Here is a 24,005-nt window from a genome sequence, read left to right on the forward strand (position 1 = left end):
ATCAATGCCCTCTTCCTCTAAACCGGCCGCCCCTTCCACCTCTCCATTTCCCACCGCCTCTAAACCTGCCCCCATGCCTACCATCGTCTCTATCACGATCCCGATCCCTATCCCGATCCCTATCCCGGTCCCTATCCCGGTCCCTATCCCTATCGCCACGTCCCATCCCGTCTCTCGTCACCCTCTCGCTGCCATCGTCGTCGCCCCTCATCCCACTGTCCACATGGCCATCCTCCTCCTCCTCCTTCCCATCCGCCTTCACAGTCGGTTTGTCCAGATCCTTGCTCCACTTGGGATGCGCGGCTTTGCACTCCGGGCCGTCCGGGCAAAACCCGGCCAAGTAGAACACACACAGCTTCCTCCGAACGTGTTTCTTGGAGCACAGCGGGCCCAGAGGACAGAAGCCCATGTCGTAGTGCGGACAAGGTGGCAGCCTCGACGACGGGTCGACGTGCAGGTAGAGGCACTCCTCGCCGTTGGAGCAGTACCCGTTCCTCATGAAGAAGTTGCACTCGGGCATCTTGCGAAGGTTGTATTCGTGCAGGAACTCGCAGTGCTCACCCTTTTTGCAGAGCCCGCGTAGCCAGTGCTTGCACACGAGCGAATTGAGGCCACCCGTTGCCTGCGCCGTCTTGGCGTCCTGGACGTGCCGCTCTGTGCATCGCGTGCCGTTTGGACAGCTGCCGGATTGGTATGCTTTGCATATGGGTCGATCGAGCGGTAGGCCGACCTGGTATGTGGCGCGGAGGAAGGGCGAGAAGCGGAAGTTGTAGGTTTGGGAGGCGTGGTTCAGGATGGAGGAGGCTGCGGTTGCAGGTGCGGTTGCGGTCGCCATGGTGGCGTGTCGGAAGCGCTGGAAGCTCCGAAGGCAGTTTTTGCGGGGTGCAATAACGTACTGGGGTTTGTGTGACTTGCACGAGCGCGATTTGCTCGGCGGATTGGTTTGATGTTCAAGTTTGAAGGATGGGATGCGCAATGTAAAGCTTCAAAGCTTTAGAAGTTGGTGGAGTGGCGCCGAGACGGACCTCACTCGCTTTGTCATCCTCCACAACTCTAGAGCACCACTATCAACGCAGCGTCCAATGACACTACAGGAGCGTGGTTGTCCAACTGAGAAAAAACAGCCAGCCTTTCACGCTCACAGATTAAATTTTTGTGTGTATTTAATAGGGGTTTATGTATTTATTTCCTCGTGTCGGTTGCCGGTCACTGGGTGCCCATTGCACCTTTGTCAAATATTAACGCCAACTTGGCCAGTTCCATAGAGAGCTGAGGAGCTATCAAACCAAATAAGGCGGCCTAAGATACTTGGTACCAAACAAGATAAAATAAATAAAAAAGGCCATTCCAACGATGCCCCAGGAATAATAATAGTATTAATAATAGTAATAAGGTTTATACAGCGTAAACCTCTCTTGCGTCGCCTCCTCTCAAAGGAGGAGCCTGACTATCCCACCTTTCATTTCGTATGGTAAGGTGAATAATTAGACGCTTTCTGTCTCGGGCCTTATTGAAGAGGAGGCGATGCCGACTCAGAATTCTCTTTCTTCTGCCCATAACAAATGACGAACTTCATATAACGGTGTATCCTGCGGTCATTGAGGCTTCGTTTAACTTGCGTGACTAGAGCTCGGCGGTCTTCTGAAGGTATTCCAAGAGCTGCCAGTGGCTTAGCCGCGAGAGCGCCCAGCGAATCCAGTATTACCGCCCTCGTAAACATGCCAACTGTCTTCAGGTGTTTATCTCGTGGCCAAGCAGCAATGGGCACTTTCTTTGTGATAACATGGATATTTGTGAAGCCGGCGCCAACAAGTGTCTCTTCCAAGTTGAGCGCTCTCAGAGGCTCGCCACCAAAGGTTCGTAGACCCTGTGTTGAGGCGTCGAAAAATATTCGTAATGGGTCCTCTTCGCTCATGGTTCCATCGTCACATAATATTTGAGGAATGAACTCGTGAAACTCTACCCATCCACCATCTCGCACATGCCTGCCAAGCGATTAGCCATATATTCCTCGCCCAAGTGTCCGTCGAAGCAAAACATACGGATAAGTTCTCTTCAACATTCTATCCAGATCTCGTAGAGTGCCTGCCATGCCGCGAAAATGCACCATGTCAAAGTTGGAGCCATGGAGCCAATCAGGCTCTTCGCAATCGTCCACATACATTCGCACGTTCACAGGTACCCATTTTGGTTGTATAGGGGATAGATCGGTTCCAACCACACTTGCACTTGGATACTGGTCGGCCACTAGAAGGAGTTAGGGGCAGTATTGCCGAGCTTCATCGTCCTGCACAAAGCAGGCTGTCGGTGTTGGTCCAGCTTACCGTCTATGGCCCATGTACCTGAGAAATATTTGTTAGCACTGTAATTGATCGAGTCAGTATACGCCCGCAACAAAAAAAAATGACATACCAGTTCCTGTTCCAATATCAATAATTTTGTGCGGATACTTGCCAATGTCGGAGTAAAAGAGTCGTCCGCCCTGGGTGGCCATCAGTTCTCGAAATTCAATGGTTTGGCATGAGTCAAGGAAGATGCCACGAATATTGACTCGGGTGCCGAAGAAAGCCAAAACACATACAGTAAGTTCTAGCATTAAAGCATGATTTGTTTCCTCTCTTCGCTGCTCCAAGTCATCGTTGGGCAACGGGTAGCGGCCCTTCCTGAAACCGTGGTACCGTCGGCCATATGCTACCTCATCCTCGTACGCACTTGGCGTCACTGAAGTCGAGCAACCACACGAAATTTCTGAGTTGACGCCATCGCCATCGCCAATGCCATCGCCATCAAGGGAAAACTGTTCGAAATCATCGTCGACATCGTCGTGTCCATACTCGCTAGGGGAGGTTGCGGTGTCGAGACCTGGCGACGTCGAGATTATCGAGTAGAGGCTATCGTCATCGGCGTCGCCGTTGTCGTAATCAGGGACGATTGGGAGAGACATTGGACAGCCTGGCGGGCGACAGATATCGCCATGGCATGGCCGCTGACGAAGACGATGAGAGAGCTTGCTGTAGAGAGGAACCTGGTTACGTCCTTGGTGCAGACGAGGAGTGGGACCTGGCTGGTTTCCTCCATACAGACTTGGTGTTTGAGTGCGCCGTACTCCGTAGTCTCTCCATACCAACTTCAGTACGGAGCGGCTATGTTTGAATACCTACGGAGTACATAAGACTCAAGAACGAACATGCAGCACGAGAACCGACCGCGTTTGGCAGGGAGAGGAGGTAAGTCCACGGACACCATAAACAATCATCTCCAACAGTCCATCAGCACAAGGGAGGACGTTTGTCTTTGCTCAACTAGCCGGCATCAGCATCACATGACTCTGCTCGTGGTGCTTGTAATTCCTCTCGGGGTGCGCTCCATGGTCAATATGTCCAACAAAAGATCTAAAGAGCGTTAGAAGGTTGTATCACGCGACGGCACTCGTCCCTCGATAGCCTAACTTCAGCAAAGGTAAAATCATCCTGCAGCGGCTCGCTCAAGACAGCGAGCGACCTGCCTGGCCTGGCCCCATTTTTAAGGTATCAACACCGTCCAGGGGCACACAATTCTACCGAGGACATCTGGACCGTGCAGGCCAGGTTCATCCATAATGTTCTTGTCCGGCGTCTTCACCCGTGACACCAACCTAGGTTCCCGTACCTCTCTCTACTCCATATAAGCCGCCTACTATGTATCTACTAGTAGGTATTCTGGTATATGCTTTGCCTATGAAATTAGAAAGCCAGACACCCAAAAACGCCGAGATATCTCGCCCCGCAAGTTAATACTCCCGAAACACTGAACTTGTGGTTACATGTTGCGTCTTGGTCTCCAAGCCGTCTCCAAGATCAACAGGTTGCATGCTGATCCCTTCACTAGTACTTCAAATGAACTCCCGAATTAGCCCTACACAGCATGCGACGCTGCTATACCCTCTCTCTCTTTCCGATCCACGAGTGGCTTCCAGGTGAATTTCTTTGAAGCCATTGCAGGTCAAACGAACAGGTCAAGCGAGCAATGACTACAGTCACCTGAAATCGGTCATACTATTACATGAGACTCTGGGTGGCGGCTATTATCAATGCTCCGAGCTCTTATGCTCAGACGCACGCACGCGTACATGCATATATGCACAAATCTCTGAGCAGCCCCTGGTGCCAAGTGGTAAGCCAATCAGTGTCAGATGAGAGCACTGACACCGCCTCGTATGTACTACCATCACTCGCAAAGCCTTATATACCGTCCGAAGACGGTGGAAATGGAATGGTATAGGCTTCGGCTTGGCCAAACCTATGGTTGGTTGACCACCTATATAGTCTGGCGGTCTTCGGTCGTCTAATCAACGGGTTCGGTACCTCGTAGTTCATCGAATTCATTGATCAAGTTCGGTCGGGTGAAACGACTGCAATTGGTGTTGCAGCGCAGGAAAAGGCCTCCCTTAGCTATCCTCTGGTTTGAATTTCGTGTCTCTATCTGTGATTTCAAAAGAGGTTGTTTGAAGATTCAAGTAAAAGAAAGAGAAGCACATGCCAGGATAGTAGGGCCGCTTTTCGATTCATTCTGTGGTCGACTGATCTATTGCCAATTAGCTCTTGCTTGACCTATTTGCCGGCCAGTGCAGACGCATGTATGATGTCGACATGGACGTTGTAAGTTTGGAAGTGAAGCTGGAGTCTACGCCGTGCGTGATGCAGTCTGGTTTCAAGCCAAAGACAAGTCGTTATCTTGTCGCTCTGCTATGGGTCTCGTGATTCACGTATGACTCGGGTCTACAGCAGATTTTGACGCTGTAATACCAACCGAGTCATTTCAAGGCTTACTTACCTCGAGACAGCCCGATGGCGGCTTGTCTAGAAATGGCTGTTGATATGGCGTTTGCTGGAGAGTCCAAGCAGCACACAAATTCACGGAATCAAAAAGAGCCAACCCGAAAGAGAGGGAGAGGGGAGGGGAGGGGGAGAGAGCAGCATCCCATTTTACATGACGGCTGGGAAACGGCTGGGACAGAACATCGGGTTGGGATGACAAAAGTGAAAAGGGCCAGATGCCCGGAATCAGATGGCTGCCTGACAATCCGAGTTAAAAGCGATTGGTACGAGCAGAAAAGGAAGGAGCTGTGCATCGATTCCAAATGGGGAATGAGCCCGGAAGGGACTGGGAAGGATTGAGATGGGCTGGGAAGAAACAGGAATTGCGTTCGGGCTGCTTTACACAAATACATATTACATACCATGGTAGCTGGAAGCCTCTCAAGGTATCCGTCTTGATTGTACCTAACTCATTATTCATGGCTGATCCCGATCCACATCATGAGATAACATTGTACAATTCCCCATGGCTCCTTCGCGAACAGCACGTCGTCGAGACACATCGATACCGAAACCCTTGCCTTGGTCCAATGACTCTCGCCTGCTGCTGCAGCACATTTGTTTAAAATATGAGCAATATGCAAGTGCTCCAACACTTGCAATCAACCCTCCTTGACCGAAACGGAACTCAAGCTAATTGGATGCGATCACAGCCTAAGCGGAGCCGCAGGTCGAACATCACACACCACCAACCCATTCAGGTCTATCCACGTCAATCTGTCTATATAAACAACACACAGTCTTGTCTTCCGTCATATCCTATCACATCTGACACTCTGGCCCGCCCCGCTGCTGCTAGTCTCCAGCGTGGGGAGTTTATTTATGCCTTCGTCTCCACGGTCACACAGGCATACATACAGGCCAAAGCTAGAGCAGACAACAAAGCGAGCCAAATTAATCAGTCTTTTTTCCGGTGTCATAGCTCAGACAGATTAACCGACGTAGGAGGGGTCTTATACCGGCAGCATCACGTCGAGGTTTCGACTGGCACGATGTCTTACTCAGTCTTATCCTCACACATCGCCGACCAAACCGAGTAGTCCTGCTTTTCGAATGCTTTTCCGAGTCCTCAGTGGCATACGAGAGTGTTGAGAGATCCCAGGTTCTCATGGGCTTATGGAGGCTCCCGAGTTCATACTTGCCTAAAACCCACAAAGGATCAACTTGTTCCCACCAAGGCAATTGGGATCTGTCAGAGACTCCATACCCCTTCCCACCGTCTCGTGGAGCGCCGACCGCACTCCGTAGGGCGGCGCCATGCCCGCAATCTTCCGGTACATCATCTGCGTATTTGGCGCATCAGCAAACACGGCCTCATTGGTCACTTCCAGCGCCTTGGTTTCACCACAAGAAGTTCCAGCGACGGCAGCGCGCGCCTGTGGCCCTGAATGCGATACTGCAAGATACTGCTCTATCCCTCAGGGTCCCTTTTCATATCAATTGGAAAGCGGCGGCATTTGGGCCTCCAGCCAGCTAGGTGATGCTCGGCCGGCAGGACAAAGTGCGCAAGCCGGAGGCGTCTTAACGTCTCAGCCAAACGCATTCTTCGATCAAGAGTCCAAAATGGTAATGTTTAGTGGCAGAGTCCGAGACATGAGCCCCAAGTTGGCAGTCACAGGTTGTGAAAAAGGGCGGTCGACAGCTCGAAACAAGGATCTTTTGTCATAAAACTTCCATGCAGGTGCGTCCTGTTGTCCTTGCCTACCACCCACCCTCCATGAACTTCGACCGTCTAGCTATCTAGTTGTTCGCCAAAGTCTTACTCAACCTACAAGTGCGCCAACCCTGGGCCAAGCTTGGTTTCTAAAGTCCCATGTCATCGTCAAACTGGGTGTGGACTCATCAAACAAATCGACTGCATCTGATATCACATTCTGTCTCCGGCATCCTAGGTTCATCTTGCCGGCCACTAATTCTCCTTGTACTCCCCGCAATTATGTCATGCATTGTGTCTCTCTATTTTTCAGGGTTTTGCAGGCCCTCCTCGGCAAATTTCGCCTTGGGTCATCGCAATTCAAAACGCCCACCGCGCTCCATTCTCCACATGCGCTATGAGTTGTCTGGCACGCCTGGTTCAGCCCGTCATCCCATGATTCTTTCACCGTCTGCTGCTCCGTAAATCAGGGCTAGTATAAATACTTGTAGCTGGACCATCCAGCCAAGTCTAAACATGGCTCTAGCAGAGAGAGAGGGCATCGGCCCGGGCACCTTTGATGCCTGACTCGCTTGATCTGTGCTTCGAATTCATCATCGTCCCCGTGGCTTGCACATATCTTGGCTTCAGCCCCGGGCATCAGCATGTCATATACATCCGGTTTCACTTCTTTTTCTTAGACAAGCCGGGTCATGGTTGTCTCCTTGATACCCTGTATATCACATCAGCTCTTCACATATGTGCCGTTTGGTAGAGGGTTGAAGACTTCTTTTCTTTGCCTTTCCCATCGTCATGAGCTCCCATTCTCGTCCGCGTAAATCGCGGATTGCCACCAGCGTTGCGAGAGTAATGTATACTAATGCAGTATATTTTTCCAACAACCGGGTATACCAAGGGGACACTCCTGCCATGCTGAACTACAGTTGCGTCAACCGTGTCTACTATGCATACGCAAGCGTAGGCTCAGATGGCGGTGTGTTTGTAAGTCCTCCTCCCCCCTAAGAAGGAGTCTTTATCGCATCTAGAACCGTTTCCACTGACTCGTGTGGGCCGTGGCTCAGTTAAGCGATGAGTGGGCGGATGCCAGAGCTCCCATAGATGGGGTACAAGGTGCTTTAGGATCTTTGATGCACCTCAAACAACGACATCCTCACCTTCAAGTTGTATTGTCAATTGGGGGAGGAGCCTGCTCGAATCTTTTCCCTATGGTTGCTGGGAATGCTCATCTACGAGAAAATTTGGCCCGATCCGCCTTGGGGCTGGTGGAAGCATCTGGGCTGGATGGCATTGACAGTGAGTTACGACACGAGAAAATATTCTTGCTTATCAAGGCTTTCAGTGCTAATCAGCGGCCCCGTGCCTCCCACGGCTCGTAGTTGCATGGGAGTATCCTTGCAGTGTCGAACAAGGCAATGACTTCTTGGCTTTGTTGGCGACTATTCGATTACACTTGCCTGAGGATCGCTATATTCTGACTGCCGCTCTGCCCGCAACCAAAACTGTGCTACAATTCATTGATTTCAGTATGGCTGCCGACTATCTGGATGCCGTCAACCTCATGGCGTACGACTTCTTCGGTATGTGGACACCGAAAAGCGGCCATCATTCCCAATTGTATGCAATGTCTCGGGACGAACCTTCTGGTTCATCAGGCGTCGCCCATTTGATGTCTCATGGATTCCCTTCGGGTGGTATTCTGCTTGGTATTCCTACATATGGCCGCAGCTTCCAGCATGCCACAGGACCAGGCCAAAAGTTCAAGGGGGGTGGCGGTAATGATGGCACATTCGAATATAACCAGCTTCCCCGGAAAGGATGTAAAGAGTCGGTGGATAAACGACACATTTCGGCCCAGTGCGTGGGAGGTGATGGGGGTTTCGTGACATACGATAATCCCGATACGGTGAAGGCGAAGGCAGCATTTGCAAAGCAAAAAGGACTAGGTGTGAGTACTCTGCAGCGAGAGTCATGTCACGAATCAGAAAAAGTCAACCGTTGTTGTGCTAATAAGAGATGTTCACAGGGTCTTTTTTATTGGAATGGAACGGCCGACTCTAAAGAAGCATCCAGAAGCCTGGTTGCAGCAGGCTTTCGTGCGTTACACACATCCTAAGAAAAACGAGACACGTCAAAAGCCACGCACCCAACACGACATTAAAAGGTGAGCAGCACGTTGTTGAAATTGCATTACGGTTATGGGTCTGGAGATATAAATCATCGAGAACCGTGTCGCGTAGGATTTTCCATTTATCTCGCAGGCAAGACCTTAGCATCAGAGGCGTTATTTAAATCCCCAGCATTTACATTGGTAGATTTTATTTTTCTATTTTGTTTAACCCCCTTTTTTGGCAGCACGATATTAGCAAGGCGAACCAGAGAAGATGACTGAATACAAAGCAAATCGGAAAGCAACTACCAAGGTAGCCATTCTTGGCAGTGGGTTGTCAAGGATTCGGCACTGACGTAGCCGTCGAGCCATAATCAACATTCCCGGAGGAAGGTGTATCGGCGATTGTTACTGTAACTTCCAAGGTGGAGTTGCGAGTTTCTTGGCAATCGGGTAGAATTTTGATAAGCATGGAGTTGTGCATTCATAAATGAACTGGGCTTCTGTCTGACGGGCAAAAAAGTTTATCAAGTGAACGACAGTGCCATACTCAAACAAACCTTAGATCCGCTCACAGGCTGCTGCTGCCAACCTTTACAGACGTATAGAGAGCACTTTTCGAAATCTCGCCCCTATGGCAGGAATTATATTCGGGACAGTGGTTGACTTCTCAAGTCCAACTCATCGCAGTCGAAAAGCAACGATTGGCAATGAGTCAATGACAACAACTCGAGGAAATGCCAAGAAAATGCTGGGGGCTGGTGGACAGGGTTCTGACTTTGGGTTCCAACATGTCTGCCAGACGCAACATGAACGACGCCACGCCATTATGCATGTGCTTGTCAAGGACTCCCTTGAGATAATGACGAACACATCACCACTGCACAAGGGTAGGATGCAGTAGACAAACCTTGAGAAGCTTCACGTCGATTTGCCACGACGGTGCCCCACGGACCAGTTGCCGTCTTCATCGCATGTAGCACTAGTACCCGTTGGCAACTAAGTGGGCTAGCCACTCGTCGCTGACAACAACCGACTTTCCACTCTAGCGCGCCCCTTGATGGAGGGGCAATGAATGATGCCCAGGCACGTGCCGATAGCAGAGATAGGCTGGAGATAAGCCTTACTGCTGCACAAGTGACATGTCAGCACATCATCTGCGCATCCAGCCTCAGCTGCCAGGCAGCGTACCCTCGCTACTTCCGTCCAAAACCTCGTCATCATCACAGCAATGTCAGAAAAAGACCCCGAGCCATCGCCTCCCGTGCCAGACACAGCAGTCAGCCCGTCCACTGGCCTCCCAGATCCGGAAACAAGGTCAATCCAACACTCTGCCGAACCCGCGCCTCCTCCTCCTCCTGTTCCTCCGCCCGCCTTCGAGCCTCTCTTCACCCTGGTGACCAATGCGTCCACAGGAGCCACAATGCACCCGCGCGTGCAGTACCTCTTCTCCGATGACGACGCCTCCATCCTCTCCCACCCCAACGACGACCCAAACCACCGCGCGATGCTGGTCGATCTCGCGCCCACCGAAGCAAGCACCTGGTCCGTCCAGTGGGCATCCAGCCTCAGCCCAGACTTTGCCATCACCGCTTCCCAGCTCTCTGTGCAGCGCAGCGACGACGCCAGCGAGGGCGACACCTCAATGATGCTCCGACTAGAAGGGGTGGAACGCGAGCCCCTTGACGCCGGCGGCGGCAGTCGGCCAAACAGCCTGCCCAGCTCGGGCAGCGGCGCCATTGGCCGCGAAAACGTCGATGCGCTAGCCGACGAGTTCAAGCGGCGCATGGGCGTGTTGAAAAAGGTCGTCGCCGAGGGCGAGAAGAGAAGAGACATACTGGAACGGCAGGCGAGCAGTCTGCCCAGGCCGAAGACGGAGGATGAGTATGGATCGCCTCGTGGGGGGGAATCTGCCATGCGGGGAGCACCGTTTGAAGATGAATTCCCCGGCTAAGTAGATTGACCTTGGGTGATTACACGGATGTTTGTCAACAAGTTTTAGCAAGCGCTTGCACTTTGGTTGGTGTCATGGTGGAATGGGCGGTATTGAATATTTTAATTGGCTATTCGGATTTAGAGAATGGGCATTTTCAAGGCGTTTAGGCAAGGTTCGTGTTGGCCAGGCGAACACAACAAATACTTACCGTGATTTCTCCTACTGCATTGACTTGTCATTGGGCAACATGGCCGGGTAACCTCATGATTACAAATGTATGTATTCATAACTACGCCTGATTGAAGAGAAACGAAAAAAAATCCCGCCTGAGAGGCACAATGAAAACCAATTTCCCTCTCCCAAGATGAAAACCACAAGGGAGTTACGGTGCAAACCACACAAGACAAACAAACTTCCGATCCAACCTAGGCCAGCTATTACTAGCCGTACATGAACGGAGCTGAAAGCACAAACAGCAGACAAAGATTGTCGCATCTGAATTTGCTCAAAACCACTCTTGGCACATTTCCTATTCCTAGATGCCTCTTTTCTTGCTTTTGTTCCTTTCTCGCGCCCCCACTACGAAATCCCAATTTTCCGAATCAGTGGACGATACAGGGTAGAATTGCAAAGGCACGAACCACGTTATATAGATGAACACGCGGCATACGTCGATGGTGACGTGGACACAATCTTTTTTTAAAAAAAAATTAAAGAAAAAAAAACGAGGTGGAAAAACATTCGTCCCGCTGAGGTGTCTTATGCAAATAAAAAATAAAGTAAGCAATCAGTTCCTGTGTCTTAATCCGGTGCAGATATTGCCACCAACCCATATCAAATATGCTCCTGAAGAAGCCAGCTCTGCATCGTCTTTTCTCGTTTTGATTTTTTATGACGAGGAAGCAAGGCAAAGAGACAACCAGCTCATCTTTCAATGTTTAGTTGTTTGGGAGCTCAGAAAAGTGGATTTGTTCCCTGACGCGAGCCATTGTCCACGGTCGCGCGGGGAACAAATCGTCGAGTATGCGGCACAGCGATGGACCGTAAGCTCGACACAGCTGTGGTAGTGAGGTCTTCAAGCTCCCGTTTGCTGTTCTTGTTGCCACCTGAAGTGCCTCGGATGACAAAGATGTAGATAAGAACAATGATGACAATGATGATGATAATGGCCACTGTGAAATTGTTAGTTTACTCTGCAAGAACCCTTGTAAATGTGAGCATTTCTTACCGCATATACCTAGGCACCACCACTTCTTCTTCCTCGTCGCCCTCGCCGTTTTCACAGCAGTGTTTATCTCCCCAACACCCTTATCAAGGTTGTCGTTCACTACTTCAGTCTGCTCCTCAATCTTCATTACAACTTCGTCCTGTTGCTCAACCATACTGTACATATCTTGGTACATCTCCGCAATCTGCTCCAAGGTACGCTCGATGTTCTCCAGCTCTTGGTGCCGGTTTCTCATGTTATTAAGAGCATTCTGGGCGTGTTCAGTTCGATTGCTCTGCATCATAGCCTGGGCGAATACCTGTCTGTCAGCGCCTTCCGCAATGGCTGCCTCGATTGCCTCCTCAGAGGCGTCTTGTCCAGCAAGGTTATATTCTCTGGCAACCTTTGCTAGATATTGCTTCCTGTGGGCTTGTTTCATCGCGCTGAACGTATTCAAAGCCTTGGTTACGCTGTTTCTTGTAGTGTCGACAATGGGTGGGAAGGTGCCGTCTTGCTGGGTTCGGGCTCTGAGCTGTTGGACACGACGTCTGAGATCGTCAAACTGCCCAGTGATTTCAGAGGTGAGAAAATCAAGACGGTCTTTAGTGTTGCGAGCATCAGCGACATTAACTTCGTTCAAATATCGATTCTGTAATCGTCCCAGGTCGTCGAACTTGGCAGTGGCTTTCTTTAGCTCATCTTCGATAGCTCGGATCTCCTGCAAGTCCTCGTTACTCAGCTTGCCACCACCTCGGCCAGCGGTTTGTGGAAGAGGAGCCATCTCGAAGTTGGAGCCTGTAATTTTATTCGTTGCATGAGTGCGTGTTCTTTAGTAGGCCCACCACAGACTGCAACATGGCTTCTTACCTTGGTAGTTGCTATTTTGGCCGCGGTCGGGTCGATATGACTGATTTTGGACGAATTCCCGCGGTTGTTGTCCCTGGTAATAGTCGGAGGTATTTCCCAACTGCTGGTAGTTGTTCTGTCGCCCACCATATCTGTTCCGTTCCAGGCGTTAGTCCGGTATCAAGTCTCGCGGAAGCGTTATAGGGCAGTCGGGGATAATCAATCGTTGTCAAGGAGAGTGAAAGGCTGTCGAACGTTCAAAGAAAACAAGTCATTACTAACCCGTTCTGTCGTTCCATTGTTAGTCAAGGTTCCGGCCTACGGATTTGGAGCGAAAGGTTCAGAGAGTGTGTAGAGGGTAAGTAGAAGGAACACAAAGTAGGACGTGACGACAAGTAAAGGACTTGTGCCACCAGTCCCGGACTCGGCGACTACAGTAAGATCCAATAAAACTGCAGTGGTCCCGAATATGGAAGGCAGAACGACTGTTGGGAATGTATACTACTGTATGGGAGGAGTGCAGATTGGGAATCGATGTTGAAACGCCGACCGAAAGCAAGAAAAGGGAGAACATAGGTGAAACACTAACATTCATGGCGGATTAGGAGAGCACCTTGCTCGTCATAAACGAGTTGTAGACGGGATTGAAATGGGGCGAGGTGGTCAGAGGAACGGGGCTCTGGATCGAGAGTCCCAAAGAGAAATCAACTGATACTGAGCGTCCTGGGCCAATTCCTTGGTTCGGCTCGCGAGGCGACGAGACAATGGATAGAAAAGAACAATGTGCGGACTCGGAGACACTGGTAGTTGGGATGAAGGAACAAGCACAAGTCAGCAGCAGAACAAGGGCGGAGATTATTAGAGCCGTGACTTTGAGGTGGTGTTGATGTTTGTAACAACTGAAGATGATGGAAGAAGCCGCCAGCCAGTCAGCCAGCAGGTGGACAAGTTTAGAACAAAAGGGGGGTAGGGGGTGACCACAGGGGGGCATAAGGGGGGCACAGGGGCATCTGGGGCTCTTGGCTGACGCTACTCCGTAGAGAGAGCATTGGTGGAGAGGTGGGCGGGTCTTGAACGACATGACTCCGTAGCTAATATCCAGTAGTTGAACAGGCAGGTGCCATCGTGTTCTTGCTCAATGTTGCGTGAGGACAATTAACAGGCCCGCCATGCGACGTTGGGAGTAGTACTGGTGAAGCCTGGGTAGTTCTGAGGACCAGATTTCTTAGAACCGTTAAACTGGTCCTTGTTTGAGGCACCGGGCATATCGCTGTCAGAACCCACCACCAAACAACCGTCGCACGGCTTCGAATGCTCCTACACTTCCCTTACTCAGTTTGCTCCTGTTCTGATTCTGCTGTTGCTGAATTCCTCTTGTGCCTGTCAAGTGTGATATTTACCTCACGCATCAACTTGGCCACTCTGCCATGCCCGTGCACCACCAGCACCGACACAGACAATCACACGAATTATCTGCGACAGAGGGGACAAGATTCGATACTGCCATCATACGGAGTATGTGTCCTACAATCATAGTCAGACCAGAGCGCATTTCGAGACATGGCGCGAACGTTCCGACAACGCGGCTGTTGAGTTGTGGATTCTCTGAGGATCATGCAACGATTGGGTCAAACAAGACCGACGAGACACAGCCACGGATATTGAGTCGTCCAGCCATGCTATTTTCATATTGGTGTGAAGGACAAAGAAACTCGGCCCACCAATGATAGCAATGACAGTTCCGCCACCACCTTTTGTCTTTTCGGAATGGGCGCCTCAGCGTGCTCCATGTGCTTATCATAACCCTGGTCTGTCTTTTCGTCAATCACAAAGGTTGACTGATCATCAACATGCGCTCATCAATCAGCCGCGTTTCATGTGTAGCATGACGGTTGAGATGGGCTATGTTCGGCTGGCTGCTCCGTACACTGCATTTTTACCTCTTTGTGCCATTGAGACTCAGGCTACCAGTCAATCTTACGAGTGGAGAGGCTGTTCATACCAAAGATGTCGGAAGTATTCCCGTCTTTCTTCATGGTTTGCGCATAATGTCGATCAGAAAGGAGACGCGATTCAATATGGTCTTGATTGCTAATGGACTGATTCGTACATCCTGGAACAAGTCGTCTGGTCGTTTTCGCTCTCTCTACGGAGTATGTAAACGCATTGCGGCTAACCACAGTTCTCATAGCCACCGGCCGCTAGGGATCAGACGGGCTATGATGTAGCCTCGAAGCATAGTGACTAGAGAGCGCCTTGTTGGCACTAACGGCATATACAAAAATAGACGACCCGGGCCACCAAATTCAACGCTGAGGGCTAGCTTCAGCTCGTCCGTGGTGAGAAATTTCGTGGCGTTCTTTGCTTCCACACGAGTGCAAATACAGAGGAATGATAGCCGCCGTTTGGTACAAGCCTTGCTTATCAGGCCTAAATCATTAATATGCAACGGGCCCATGAAAACGTGCTCAGTTGCAAAGCGCCTCACAATCCTGATACCTTCCCCATCAGCAGCTCAATGCAAATACATTCTCGTCTATGCATCAAGATTCACTGGCACGAAAGAGCACATATACCACACATAATACCATGCAGTGAACTACCTGCTATATACCTAAACAGAAGACCCTTGTAATACAGCCTCCAGCTTTGTGTGGTCTTGACCCAAATACACAAACAATTGCAACAGAAGCAGCCGCGTCTTACAAAACAGCATAGGCCGACACATAGCTCACACTGAAATCACTGGGCTTCTCAACCAAATTGCTCCGCTGATATTGAGTGATGCGAAACCGGCATTTCCTTGCATCAGCAACCTCTCCAGAGAGGAGCTCCAGTGCCGCCATGGCCACGCCGATGGGGTGTCTTCCACATACTGTATTCTTAGTCAACTTGAGGTTATCCACAAACACGTCGTGGTGTCCGCTCTCAACAGCATCCATGGCCGCCTTGTCCAGAAGTCTAATAGTTTCGTGAATCGGCGGTCCGGCTGGTGCTTTGTCTCCCCTGCGAAGGTTGATCAACTGCGCTGGATCATTGTCCGGAGAGTAAACCATGTATTGAAAGTGAGCTCCCCAGTGGCAGAAGTCGGAGCTGATTATAAAGGCGTTTTCCTCATCCTTCAAATATGGTACTAACACCTGCCCGATGGCCTTTTCTTCATCACGATTATTGTCCCCAATGAGTATGGGCACAATGGTGGGGAAGTTTTCTGGTGATCCGAAGGTCTGCTCGCATCGTTTATATAGATAGGGCAGGTGCATTTCCAGAGAGTGTTCGGCTGAGTCTCGCGATGGCGGAATATCGTCCATTTGAGCTGCTTCTTTAACACGTTGGATAATGTCACGATCCACGGTGAGGTTACCAAATGGCGTGGCATATTTGCTATATGTGGTGACGGCACAGCCGTCAAGATAGTATGTGTGGGACGGGCCAAGCACAAATACACGTTTAGCCTTGGAGAGATCTAGGCATTTGTATGCCCACGCTGCGCAAGGACCTGAGAAGGTATATCCTGCATGACTGTGCGAGATGATTAGCGGGGTTATCTCTTCGCATGAATGTAGAAATCGACCAGATACATACGGTGCAATGATTATTCTCGCTCCTGGTATCGGAAGTGTTGAATCATCCACGGTTTCTGGAACATCGGATAGGTATTCGTCAAGCTCACTCCCGAGATCGTCGGGAGACGCCACGTACCAGGAGCCTGCTTTCCCAGCGGTGCGAAGGCTCATCTTGAGATTCGGTGTGGAAATAGAAGGAGTTATCTAGAAAATGAATCCCTCAATGCGTTTTTTGACAAGGCAGATGAACGAAATTGTGGGCGTTCGAGTAACAACGTTTTTTTTGTTTTTTTTTGAAGCAATGGCAAGATGGCAAACTTTCAGATGATGGTGCAGGAAGTGAGATGTCACTGCCCCGCCACGAGCGGCTGCGGGGTATCGCATGTCATGCCCAGGAGGATAAGGTGTAAGTCAATAGCAGCAACAATATCAACTTCGATGCCGTATTCTATTTTAAAATATCGGTCAGTTTGTTCCTCCCAATTTCTGCATCGTGCATTGTTTCTCTAGAAGTATTTACGGCGGCATCGTTGTTACAGGGACAGACACGCATGAGGGATGGCAAAATCATGTCCCAACAAGTGCGTGACTACCAGTGGGCTTCCAAGAGCGAGAACAGCATATGTTCAAGAAATGGCCTATGTTGTCTCAGGTATCCTTGCTACCGCACAATTGTTGAAATTATCTAGCTGTTGTTCTATATATGCTGCCAACAATACCGACCAACCCAACGAGCCCGAAGTTCAGTCTCGCAACTGTACGCTGAGAAGGATACGTGAGCACAGCAAGGAAAATACAAGACCAGGAGACAAGCCCAGGTTATATCAAAATACATCACACGAGATCTGGAATATATTTAACCATAAAGCCCATCTCACTACGACCCAAACCTCCCATTTGGTGCGGATAACTCCCAGCTGTAGGGTAGACGAGGTCTCTCAACTGGGACCCATGCACTTCCGCCCCACACGCTACCGAGTCGTGCCAATACCTGCCAATCAAAAGAGCCAATGGCTAGCTCTGCGGAAAAAAAGAAATTCCCGTGCTGGATATCGAAAACCGAAAAGTTTCTCTTGAGGACAATCATGTAATCGCACACTCATAGCAGCAAATCACCACCGTATTTCTGCAACACAAAATGTCATTCCGAGGCGGCCGTGGTGGCGGTCGAGGAGGCGGTGGCTTCCGAGGTGAGTAACAATTTTTTCCAACATTTCCTTCATCCCCCCCTTTGCCAATTTTTGCATCGAAGATGCAAGGAAAAATTGTGTGCTGGGCAGAAACCACTGACGGGACATTATCTCAGGCGGACGAGGCGGCAGCTTTGCGCCCGCAGGCCCCCCTGCCGAAGTGCAGGAAATGGGAATCGTCGAACACGCTGTCGAAGGCGAAATGTTTTGCCGCTCATCAAACGTCAAGATCCCCTACTTCAACGCCCCCATTTACCTCGAGAACAAGACGCCCATTGGCAAGGTCGATGAGGTCCTCGGACCCATCAACGAAGTATACTTTACGATTAAGCCCCAGGAGGGGATTGTAGCCACGAGCTTCAAGAGCGGCGACAAGGTCTTCATTGGAGGAGACAAGCTGCTGCCTATAGACAAGTTCTTGCCCAAGCCCAAGGTCGCCGGCGAGAAGAAGCCCAAGCGAGCGGGTGGTGCTCGTGGTGGCCGTGGAGGACCCCGCGGCGGCGGTCGCGGCGGAAGAGGAGGCTCTGGCTTCGGCGGTGGTCGGGGAGGTGGTCGCGGCGGAGGCGGTTTCTCAAGAGGAGGCGGCCGTGGTGGTGGCCGAGGAGGTGGCGGCTTCAGTGGTGGTCGCGGTGGTGGCCGTGGAGGAGGAGGTGGTTTCCGGGGACGTGGACGCGGCTTCTAACGGATGAATTCACGGGGCAAGAGATGAGGGAGTGAAAAAAGACTACTTGATTTGTGTTTCTTCCCATGTCTGGTCTTTCGGGAGGGGCTTTCACATGGGACACGTCATTGGCGTTTTACGGACAGATTCTTTTGGGCCAGTGCGGTCAGTTGGGGGCATAGTTGTGAGCTATTCTGTATCCAAAACGACGCATCCACCCGTACGGCTAGAGTTGGTTCTTTACTTTTGGGACAATGGAATTCAACGAGCATTATACACACAGTCTGCTTTGTTGTGGGCGCGGCTGTCACAATTGGAATGTCTTGGCTGACATTGGCTGCAGTGATTATCAGGGACGCAGATGAATGTTTTGCTGCGCTTTACTGCCATGCTGATATGTAACCGGGATGGCTTCAAAGGCTGAATAGATCAAGCTAGTCTCCTCGGCCAATGGACAAAGTCCTTGAGAGCCCTTATACATCTAAGGTGCTGTTTGGTACGATTGCCGGTTACACTCTCATCCGTTCAACACGAGATCAAATTGATAGTGACGGCTTTAGAAATCACACTCGAAACTAACTAGTAGAGAGAGGCATCACTGAGCCGAGGATTGCAAGAGGATGTCTCGCTTCCCCCCTCCTTTAAGTCACGTCCTTTCTATTGCTAACCCTGCTCTTTGGTCGTCCTATCACTGAAGCTGGCCACTGACTGAGCAGTGTGTACCGCCCCAAGCGTAACTATAGAACAGCGACGCAAGGAGTTGTATCATTCCCAAACATGGTATGTATGTATACTAGGAGCTTGGCTAAGTTGTTGGCGATGCATGAAGTTGCGGCTCCCTGGCCAGAAGATGCCAAGTGGCATGCACATATCGAGCATACATGCGAATTTCTGTATCCTTGACAAGTAAATAGGCTGTTTAGTGATGTGTATTGGGAATCAAAAACTCAACGAGACCCTTACACTCACATAGCCGCATGAAGGTCTATATCTCAACAGCAGGTCACTTTGCTCAGTAATAGCCAGAACCCACAGCCGCTTTGCCTATAAGCTCACTCGAGGCTATTGAATCCGGCCAGCTGATCCAGCATTGAGAAAATCGTGGTTCAATTTTGCTTAAGGTCGCTGTTTCTGCCTGTATCGTCTATCATGAGGATCCATCTCCGAATATGATGGATACCGATTCGCGAAAACAAAGCACTGGCACGACCCATATTTCCAGTTCCGTCTTTCACTTTCGATGACCACCCATCAACAGCTTCTTTTTCCTTCAGTCATTGGGTCTGATCCAATTGCTGCCCAAAGGCAGGATTGTCCTCTAGGGCCCCAAGCAACTACAGTGGTGTACATACTTAAGTGCATAATAACCTGCTTCTATCAACCCCCGCCAAGGGATGAAGAAAGGAAAACGATCTGCTCAGGGCAAAAAAATAATCCACTCCGATGGAGTGGAACTAAATGTCCTCAGCGAGACTCGAACTCGCGACCTTTGGATGGCCCAGATTATTCATCTGATCATAGACAACAGTGTATGAGACCAACGCGCTAAACCAACTGCGCCATGAAGACATGATTTGTTGACGTCCGGGATGCTTATTGATGCTTATTCGGCTTTCACCGGCCACCAGGAAATTGTGGATGGGAGCAATTTTGGACGCTTGGGTCGCATTAATACACGTAACATTACAAGAACTAAGAATCGGAAGCTAACGCCCTTAAACGTGCTCTGTTACCCAAGGCTAGGGCTGCGAACTGGCAGTATGTACATAAAAGTCTAAACTTGATGGTGCGGCGGTCTTGAATCATGTTTCCCACGACATGCCTGATATGCGGGGTCGGTACCCGACCGAAGTGATATATCCCCTGCATTCACATGCGTTGTCAGTACTCCAGTATGTAGTTAGTTATTGATACAAGTTGCGCAGTTGACAGTATGCAGTCATCTCGGACGGGATTGACATCAACGGCACCCACACCAATTTCAGTCTGCCCTTCAATGTTTTCCCTTGTCAAGCTAACACCGCGTTCTAGTACAACGCTAATATTTGGCTTACAGAGCACGGCCAGAATGCGAGTGATCTACACAAGCCAAGTACTACATGCACATGTGTGTAGTACGTACATATCCCTTCAAAATGTCACCCCCTGCAAAGGGCGAGCTGCGTAGCGTAATGCTGGGCAATTTATCTACGGAGTACGGAGTAATGCCAGGCCCATTCCGTCAATGTCGCTTGGCCGGCTGACATGACAGGGCTGACCCGTGGCTGCTTAATTACGCAATGTCAGCAGCGCTCGGCCTGAACAACACTTCCGATTGCCAATTTTCGGTTACCATGTACTTTTACTTAGAACCGCTCGGCAAAGATGGCCTGATTGGACGGCTGGTCGGCCATGTCTTGCAGGCCAGCCAAACACGCAACACGGGAACACAACCACATCGTCCCGAAAAACATCATCAGCGTCTGACATGCAAATGGAGTACTACTCCGTAGGCCGCTTCACTTTCCCCGAATCCTACTGCGTGCATACATATGTACATACGCGCAGCACTCCTTTCGCTCGAACCCCAGGTTCTTCGGCTGCAAGTTGTGTGACGGCCAACCGGCGACGTTGTGTGATGGCGGGAAGCCAGCACCAATTGAGACTTGAGCTCGTTCTCTGATAGAATTAGTATTACTAGCTTGCAAGCCAATTTGACATTGTTTGCCGTGGCGTCGATGCAGGCTAGCCCTGTTGTCACTTAAACCAGCACAGGGCAGACGGCAGATCTCGAGCGTCGCACGCCGCACGTAAAAGAAAAAATTTCACCCCGACACTTGTTGACTCGTCCTAGCCGCCCAAGCAATCAACAGGCTGGCTCGAATGTACGGGGTATCCCAACATGACCGCATAAGCTGTATAGATATGCTGCGTTTCGTGATGCCACTAAAGCCCAGTGGCCAATGCTTGGCAAACCAGCTTATCGCGTGGCACTTGCAGCAGGCAAACTTCTTCCAAGCCCCGTCCGGTGCCTTCGCGTCATGGCGTTCAGGGCTTGCAGAGCCTTGTGAGTGGGCCCAACCCATTCAGCGAGGGAAACCAAACAAGCCCTGTCAAGCCCCCCCGGTTTCCGGACTCTGATGATCGGTGGCTTGGAGTTTCGGCAACAAAAGACTGCGGCTCCGAGGGAATGGGAGCAGCATCGACCGCTCTCAAAACGTTGAAACCATGCCAGCGTGCTCTGCCGCTTCTACGGGGTGCGGATGGCCCGTGTTTGATCTCGTGAGCAATCAACTTCGGATGGTGCGACACGATGCAAGGTGATGCGAGTTGGCGAGTCGGCAGCTCCACGTCAAAGAACATTCCACATTTGGAAGGAGCAAACTGCTAGTAGTTTCTTGTTGCCGCATGAACATGCGCTATTTGATGACTCTCGCGGAGTCTCGCCACATCACTCACTCTATTTCCCGAACTCGGACCACACATTCCATCTCAGCTCGCCTGCACTTCCGCCTCGTCACACCTCACCTTTCTTTCTGCCGTGTCTTGCCAAACCTCATCATGTTGCACAACGGCATATCTGTACGCGAACCGTATTATGCCAATATTGTTGCTCTATATTCCTGGGTGTCATTAGATATAAAGCCTGATGGAAAAAAAAAAAAACAATCGCCTATATTTAGTTTTAGTACTTAATCCTTTTGGATACATGAATAGCAATTTCTTTAAAACGAACGCTTTGGGCCGTGTATTAGTCTGTGGTTCTTTGATATTAATGCCCGTCACCACCATGTATTGAGTCGCTGCCGCGGCGTGTCGATGATGCCTTGGACGAAGCATCACCGCTGGGACAGCAACCTTGCCCTCTGCAGTCGTCAATACAATCCAGAAGGCATGCATTCTCGCCAGTTCCGTCTAAACCGCCGTCCATTCGTAGAGCCGCGGCATCACCTGCGTGTCGGTGTTGTTGATCTAGGCAGAATTCAGGCTGTATGGTAGCACTATGGATGCCGTAGCCATGGAGACACTTCCTGGCTCTCTTGGCGAGCTGCATGTATTTCTCGCCGCTGTGTTCGTTGATAGGGAAAGCAACTTGCAAGTGCATGCTGGCCACAACCTTTGTGTCTGACAATTGCCATACGTGAATGTGGTGGCAGCTGACAACGCCGGGAAGTCCTTCGATGTCTTGGCGAATATCCTGGATGCAGATATTCTCAGGGGTAGCCTGGAGAAGGACTCTTGCGGTGGCGCGAGTCAAGGGGATCGAAGTTTTGAGGATAATTGCAGTAATGAGGAGTGACACGGCGGGATCGCAGTACAGTTTGCCGGGCCAGTCGGTGAGCCAAATGACGAGGGCCGTGATAATTACGCCAACATTACCCAGTGCATCACCAAGAACGTGTAGCATCATGGCATTCATACCCATGTCAGCATGGTTGTGACCGCTGGCCTTGGCTCCGGCCTTTCTCGGCAGCGTGTGGTTGTGGCCGTCATGGACACTTGAGTCTCGGCGGGGTCGCTTGTGGGATGCAGAGTGTGAATGTGAGTGAGAATGGTTGATGGTTCCATTATTACCCTTTCCATCGCCTACGAGCAGTGGTGATTCTTCGTTGACATCGGCTTCCAAGTCGCCGATGGGAGCGTCTTCACTTGTGTCACTATCGGCAACAATACCAGCCCCAGAAGAAGCGGCAAGGCTGGCGGCAATAATATCTTGGCGGAAGCTGGCAGGATGGATACTCATGTCTTCGATGCTGTGAAAGCGAGAGTGTCCAGACTTGCTAGAGCGACGTCTACCACGTCCTCTTGCCTGGGGGGTTGCGCGACTTTGGCTGGTTGAATCATCTCGGGCGGCAGTGTCATCTCCGAATCGGATACGGCGAGCAGTCTCGGGACTTTCAACGGCTCGCTGCGCAATGACTTCTGGGAGCACGTCACCTACTACGCCGCCTTCGTCGGCGACGGCGCTACGAAGGTCATCCGAGGGCCTGTTCTCCTCCACGTGGCTATGTTCGTGGTCATGGTGACCATGGTCATGGTCGTGGTCGTGGCCATCCTCTTCGTCGCCGTGGGAGTGACCGTGACCACCAAGCACAACAAAACCGAGCAAGTTGGAGACCAGGCCAGCACATCCAACAATGAGAATAAGCTTGGGTTGGTTAATCTCGGGGGGTTCAACGAATCGAGTCAGAGCTTCGAGGATGATGGAGACGCAGAGTGCGATGAGGAAGACGGCGTTGAAGAAGGCACCTAGGATTTCAGCGCGAACCCACTGGAAGGTCGCGTAATTAGCATAAAATACTCGTAACTTTGATTTGCAAGTGTAAAGCTAAGACATATATACGTACTCCGAAGGTGAATTCGTCGGTCGTTGCTTTCTGGGCCGCAACAACAGCCCACAATCCGATGGCAAGGGAGATGATGTCGTTGAGCTGTGGCGCTTGTCAGCAAGGAAGGATGAGGATGGCACCGGGTTCGACCGCATACCATGTGGAAAGCATCAGCAGTTAATGCCAGCGAATGGGCAAGGAAGCCACAAATCAGTTCGAGCAAGAAAAAGGCCGTGTCAATAGCAATCATGACCTTGATACGGGTGCTCTTGGACCAGGCCATCTTGGAAGCCATCGTGGCGGGCGAGGTGAAGGACGTCAACGGAGAGCGCAATGACGAGGCAGCGAGTGCGCAATTCGTCCGTTAGAACGGTTTGTCGATGCCAACAGAGCCGACAGTAGGTAACCCAGAGACTTGGGCCGTGTGGTCTTGCAGTTCCCCAGCTCGGCTTGATAATTGTTGGAGAAAGGAGTCGACGTAGAGATGGACAATTGTGAAGGGAAACCCGGGACTAATAAGACAGCGGCCGAGCCGGGATGGAATGCTGGCGTGGCCACCAAACACCACCAGACATCAATGTCTGACCTGCCGTAGCACCTGCAGCCTACATGCACTAATACTACGGAGTACTAGTACTAGTACTACCTGCTCCGTAGTATTGACTCGACCAGA

The 24,005-nt window shown here is 50.7% G+C and overlaps 8 protein-coding genes across 8 annotated transcripts; 3 read left to right on the forward strand and 5 right to left on the reverse strand.

Moving 5' to 3' along the window:
- Position 1: 1 nt before the first annotated feature.
- Positions 2–835, reverse strand: MAA_00614 (zinc finger domain-containing protein; the record flags this gene model as incomplete). The annotated part of the gene is made up of 1 exon (XM_007818612.1): positions 2–835. The coding sequence occupies one exon, from the start codon at positions 833–835 to the stop codon at positions 2–4; it is 834 nt and encodes a 277-aa protein (XP_007816803.1).
- Positions 836–1,507: 672 nt separating this feature from the next.
- MAA_00613 (methyltransferase) lies at positions 1,508–2,944 on the reverse strand (the record flags this gene model as incomplete). Its single annotated transcript, XM_007818611.2, has 4 exons — positions 1,508–1,985; positions 2,043–2,247; positions 2,325–2,342; positions 2,413–2,944. The coding sequence occupies 4 exons, from the start codon at positions 2,942–2,944 to the stop codon at positions 1,508–1,510; spliced, it is 1,233 nt and encodes a 410-aa protein (XP_007816802.2).
- Positions 2,945–8,035: 5,091 nt separating this feature from the next.
- On the forward strand, positions 8,036–8,623 carry MAA_00612 (glycoside hydrolase family 18; the record flags this gene model as incomplete). The annotated part of the gene is made up of 2 exons (XM_007818610.2): positions 8,036–8,455; positions 8,534–8,623. 2 exons carry the CDS (start codon positions 8,036–8,038, stop codon positions 8,621–8,623), a joined length of 510 nt encoding a protein of 169 aa, XP_007816801.2.
- Positions 8,624–9,848: 1,225 nt separating this feature from the next.
- Positions 9,849–10,571, forward strand: MAA_00611 (uncharacterized protein; the record flags this gene model as incomplete). Its single annotated transcript, XM_007818609.1, has 1 exon — positions 9,849–10,571. One exon carries the CDS (start codon positions 9,849–9,851, stop codon positions 10,569–10,571), a length of 723 nt encoding a protein of 240 aa, XP_007816800.1.
- A 936-nt stretch (positions 10,572–11,507) lies between these two features.
- On the reverse strand, positions 11,508–12,905 carry MAA_00610 (Target SNARE coiled-coil domain protein; the record flags this gene model as incomplete). Its single annotated transcript, XM_007818608.1, has 4 exons — positions 11,508–11,725; positions 11,782–12,555; positions 12,628–12,758; positions 12,889–12,905. The coding sequence occupies 4 exons, from the start codon at positions 12,903–12,905 to the stop codon at positions 11,508–11,510; spliced, it is 1,140 nt and encodes a 379-aa protein (XP_007816799.1).
- A 2,403-nt stretch (positions 12,906–15,308) lies between these two features.
- On the reverse strand, positions 15,309–16,343 carry MAA_00609 (memo-like protein; the record flags this gene model as incomplete). The annotated part of the gene is made up of 2 exons (XM_007818607.1): positions 15,309–16,128; positions 16,192–16,343. The coding sequence occupies 2 exons, from the start codon at positions 16,341–16,343 to the stop codon at positions 15,309–15,311; spliced, it is 972 nt and encodes a 323-aa protein (XP_007816798.1).
- Positions 16,344–17,310: 967 nt separating this feature from the next.
- Positions 17,311–18,044, forward strand: MAA_00608 (H/ACA ribonucleoprotein complex, subunit Gar1, eukaryote; the record flags this gene model as incomplete). Its single annotated transcript, XM_007818606.1, has 2 exons — positions 17,311–17,362; positions 17,479–18,044. 2 exons carry the CDS (start codon positions 17,311–17,313, stop codon positions 18,042–18,044), a joined length of 618 nt encoding a protein of 205 aa, XP_007816797.1.
- A 3,730-nt stretch (positions 18,045–21,774) lies between these two features.
- On the reverse strand, positions 21,775–23,627 carry MAA_00607 (cation diffusion facilitator family transporter; the record flags this gene model as incomplete). Its single annotated transcript, XM_007818605.1, has 3 exons — positions 21,775–23,274; positions 23,351–23,434; positions 23,490–23,627. 3 exons carry the CDS (start codon positions 23,625–23,627, stop codon positions 21,775–21,777), a joined length of 1,722 nt encoding a protein of 573 aa, XP_007816796.1.
- Positions 23,628–24,005: the final 378 nt, after the last annotated feature.

This window comes from Metarhizium robertsii, assembly GCF_000187425.2.
Source record: "Metarhizium robertsii ARSEF 23 chromosome Unknown MAA_Scf_7, whole genome shotgun sequence".
NCBI classification, from domain to species: Eukaryota; Fungi; Ascomycota; class Sordariomycetes; order Hypocreales; family Clavicipitaceae; genus Metarhizium; species Metarhizium robertsii.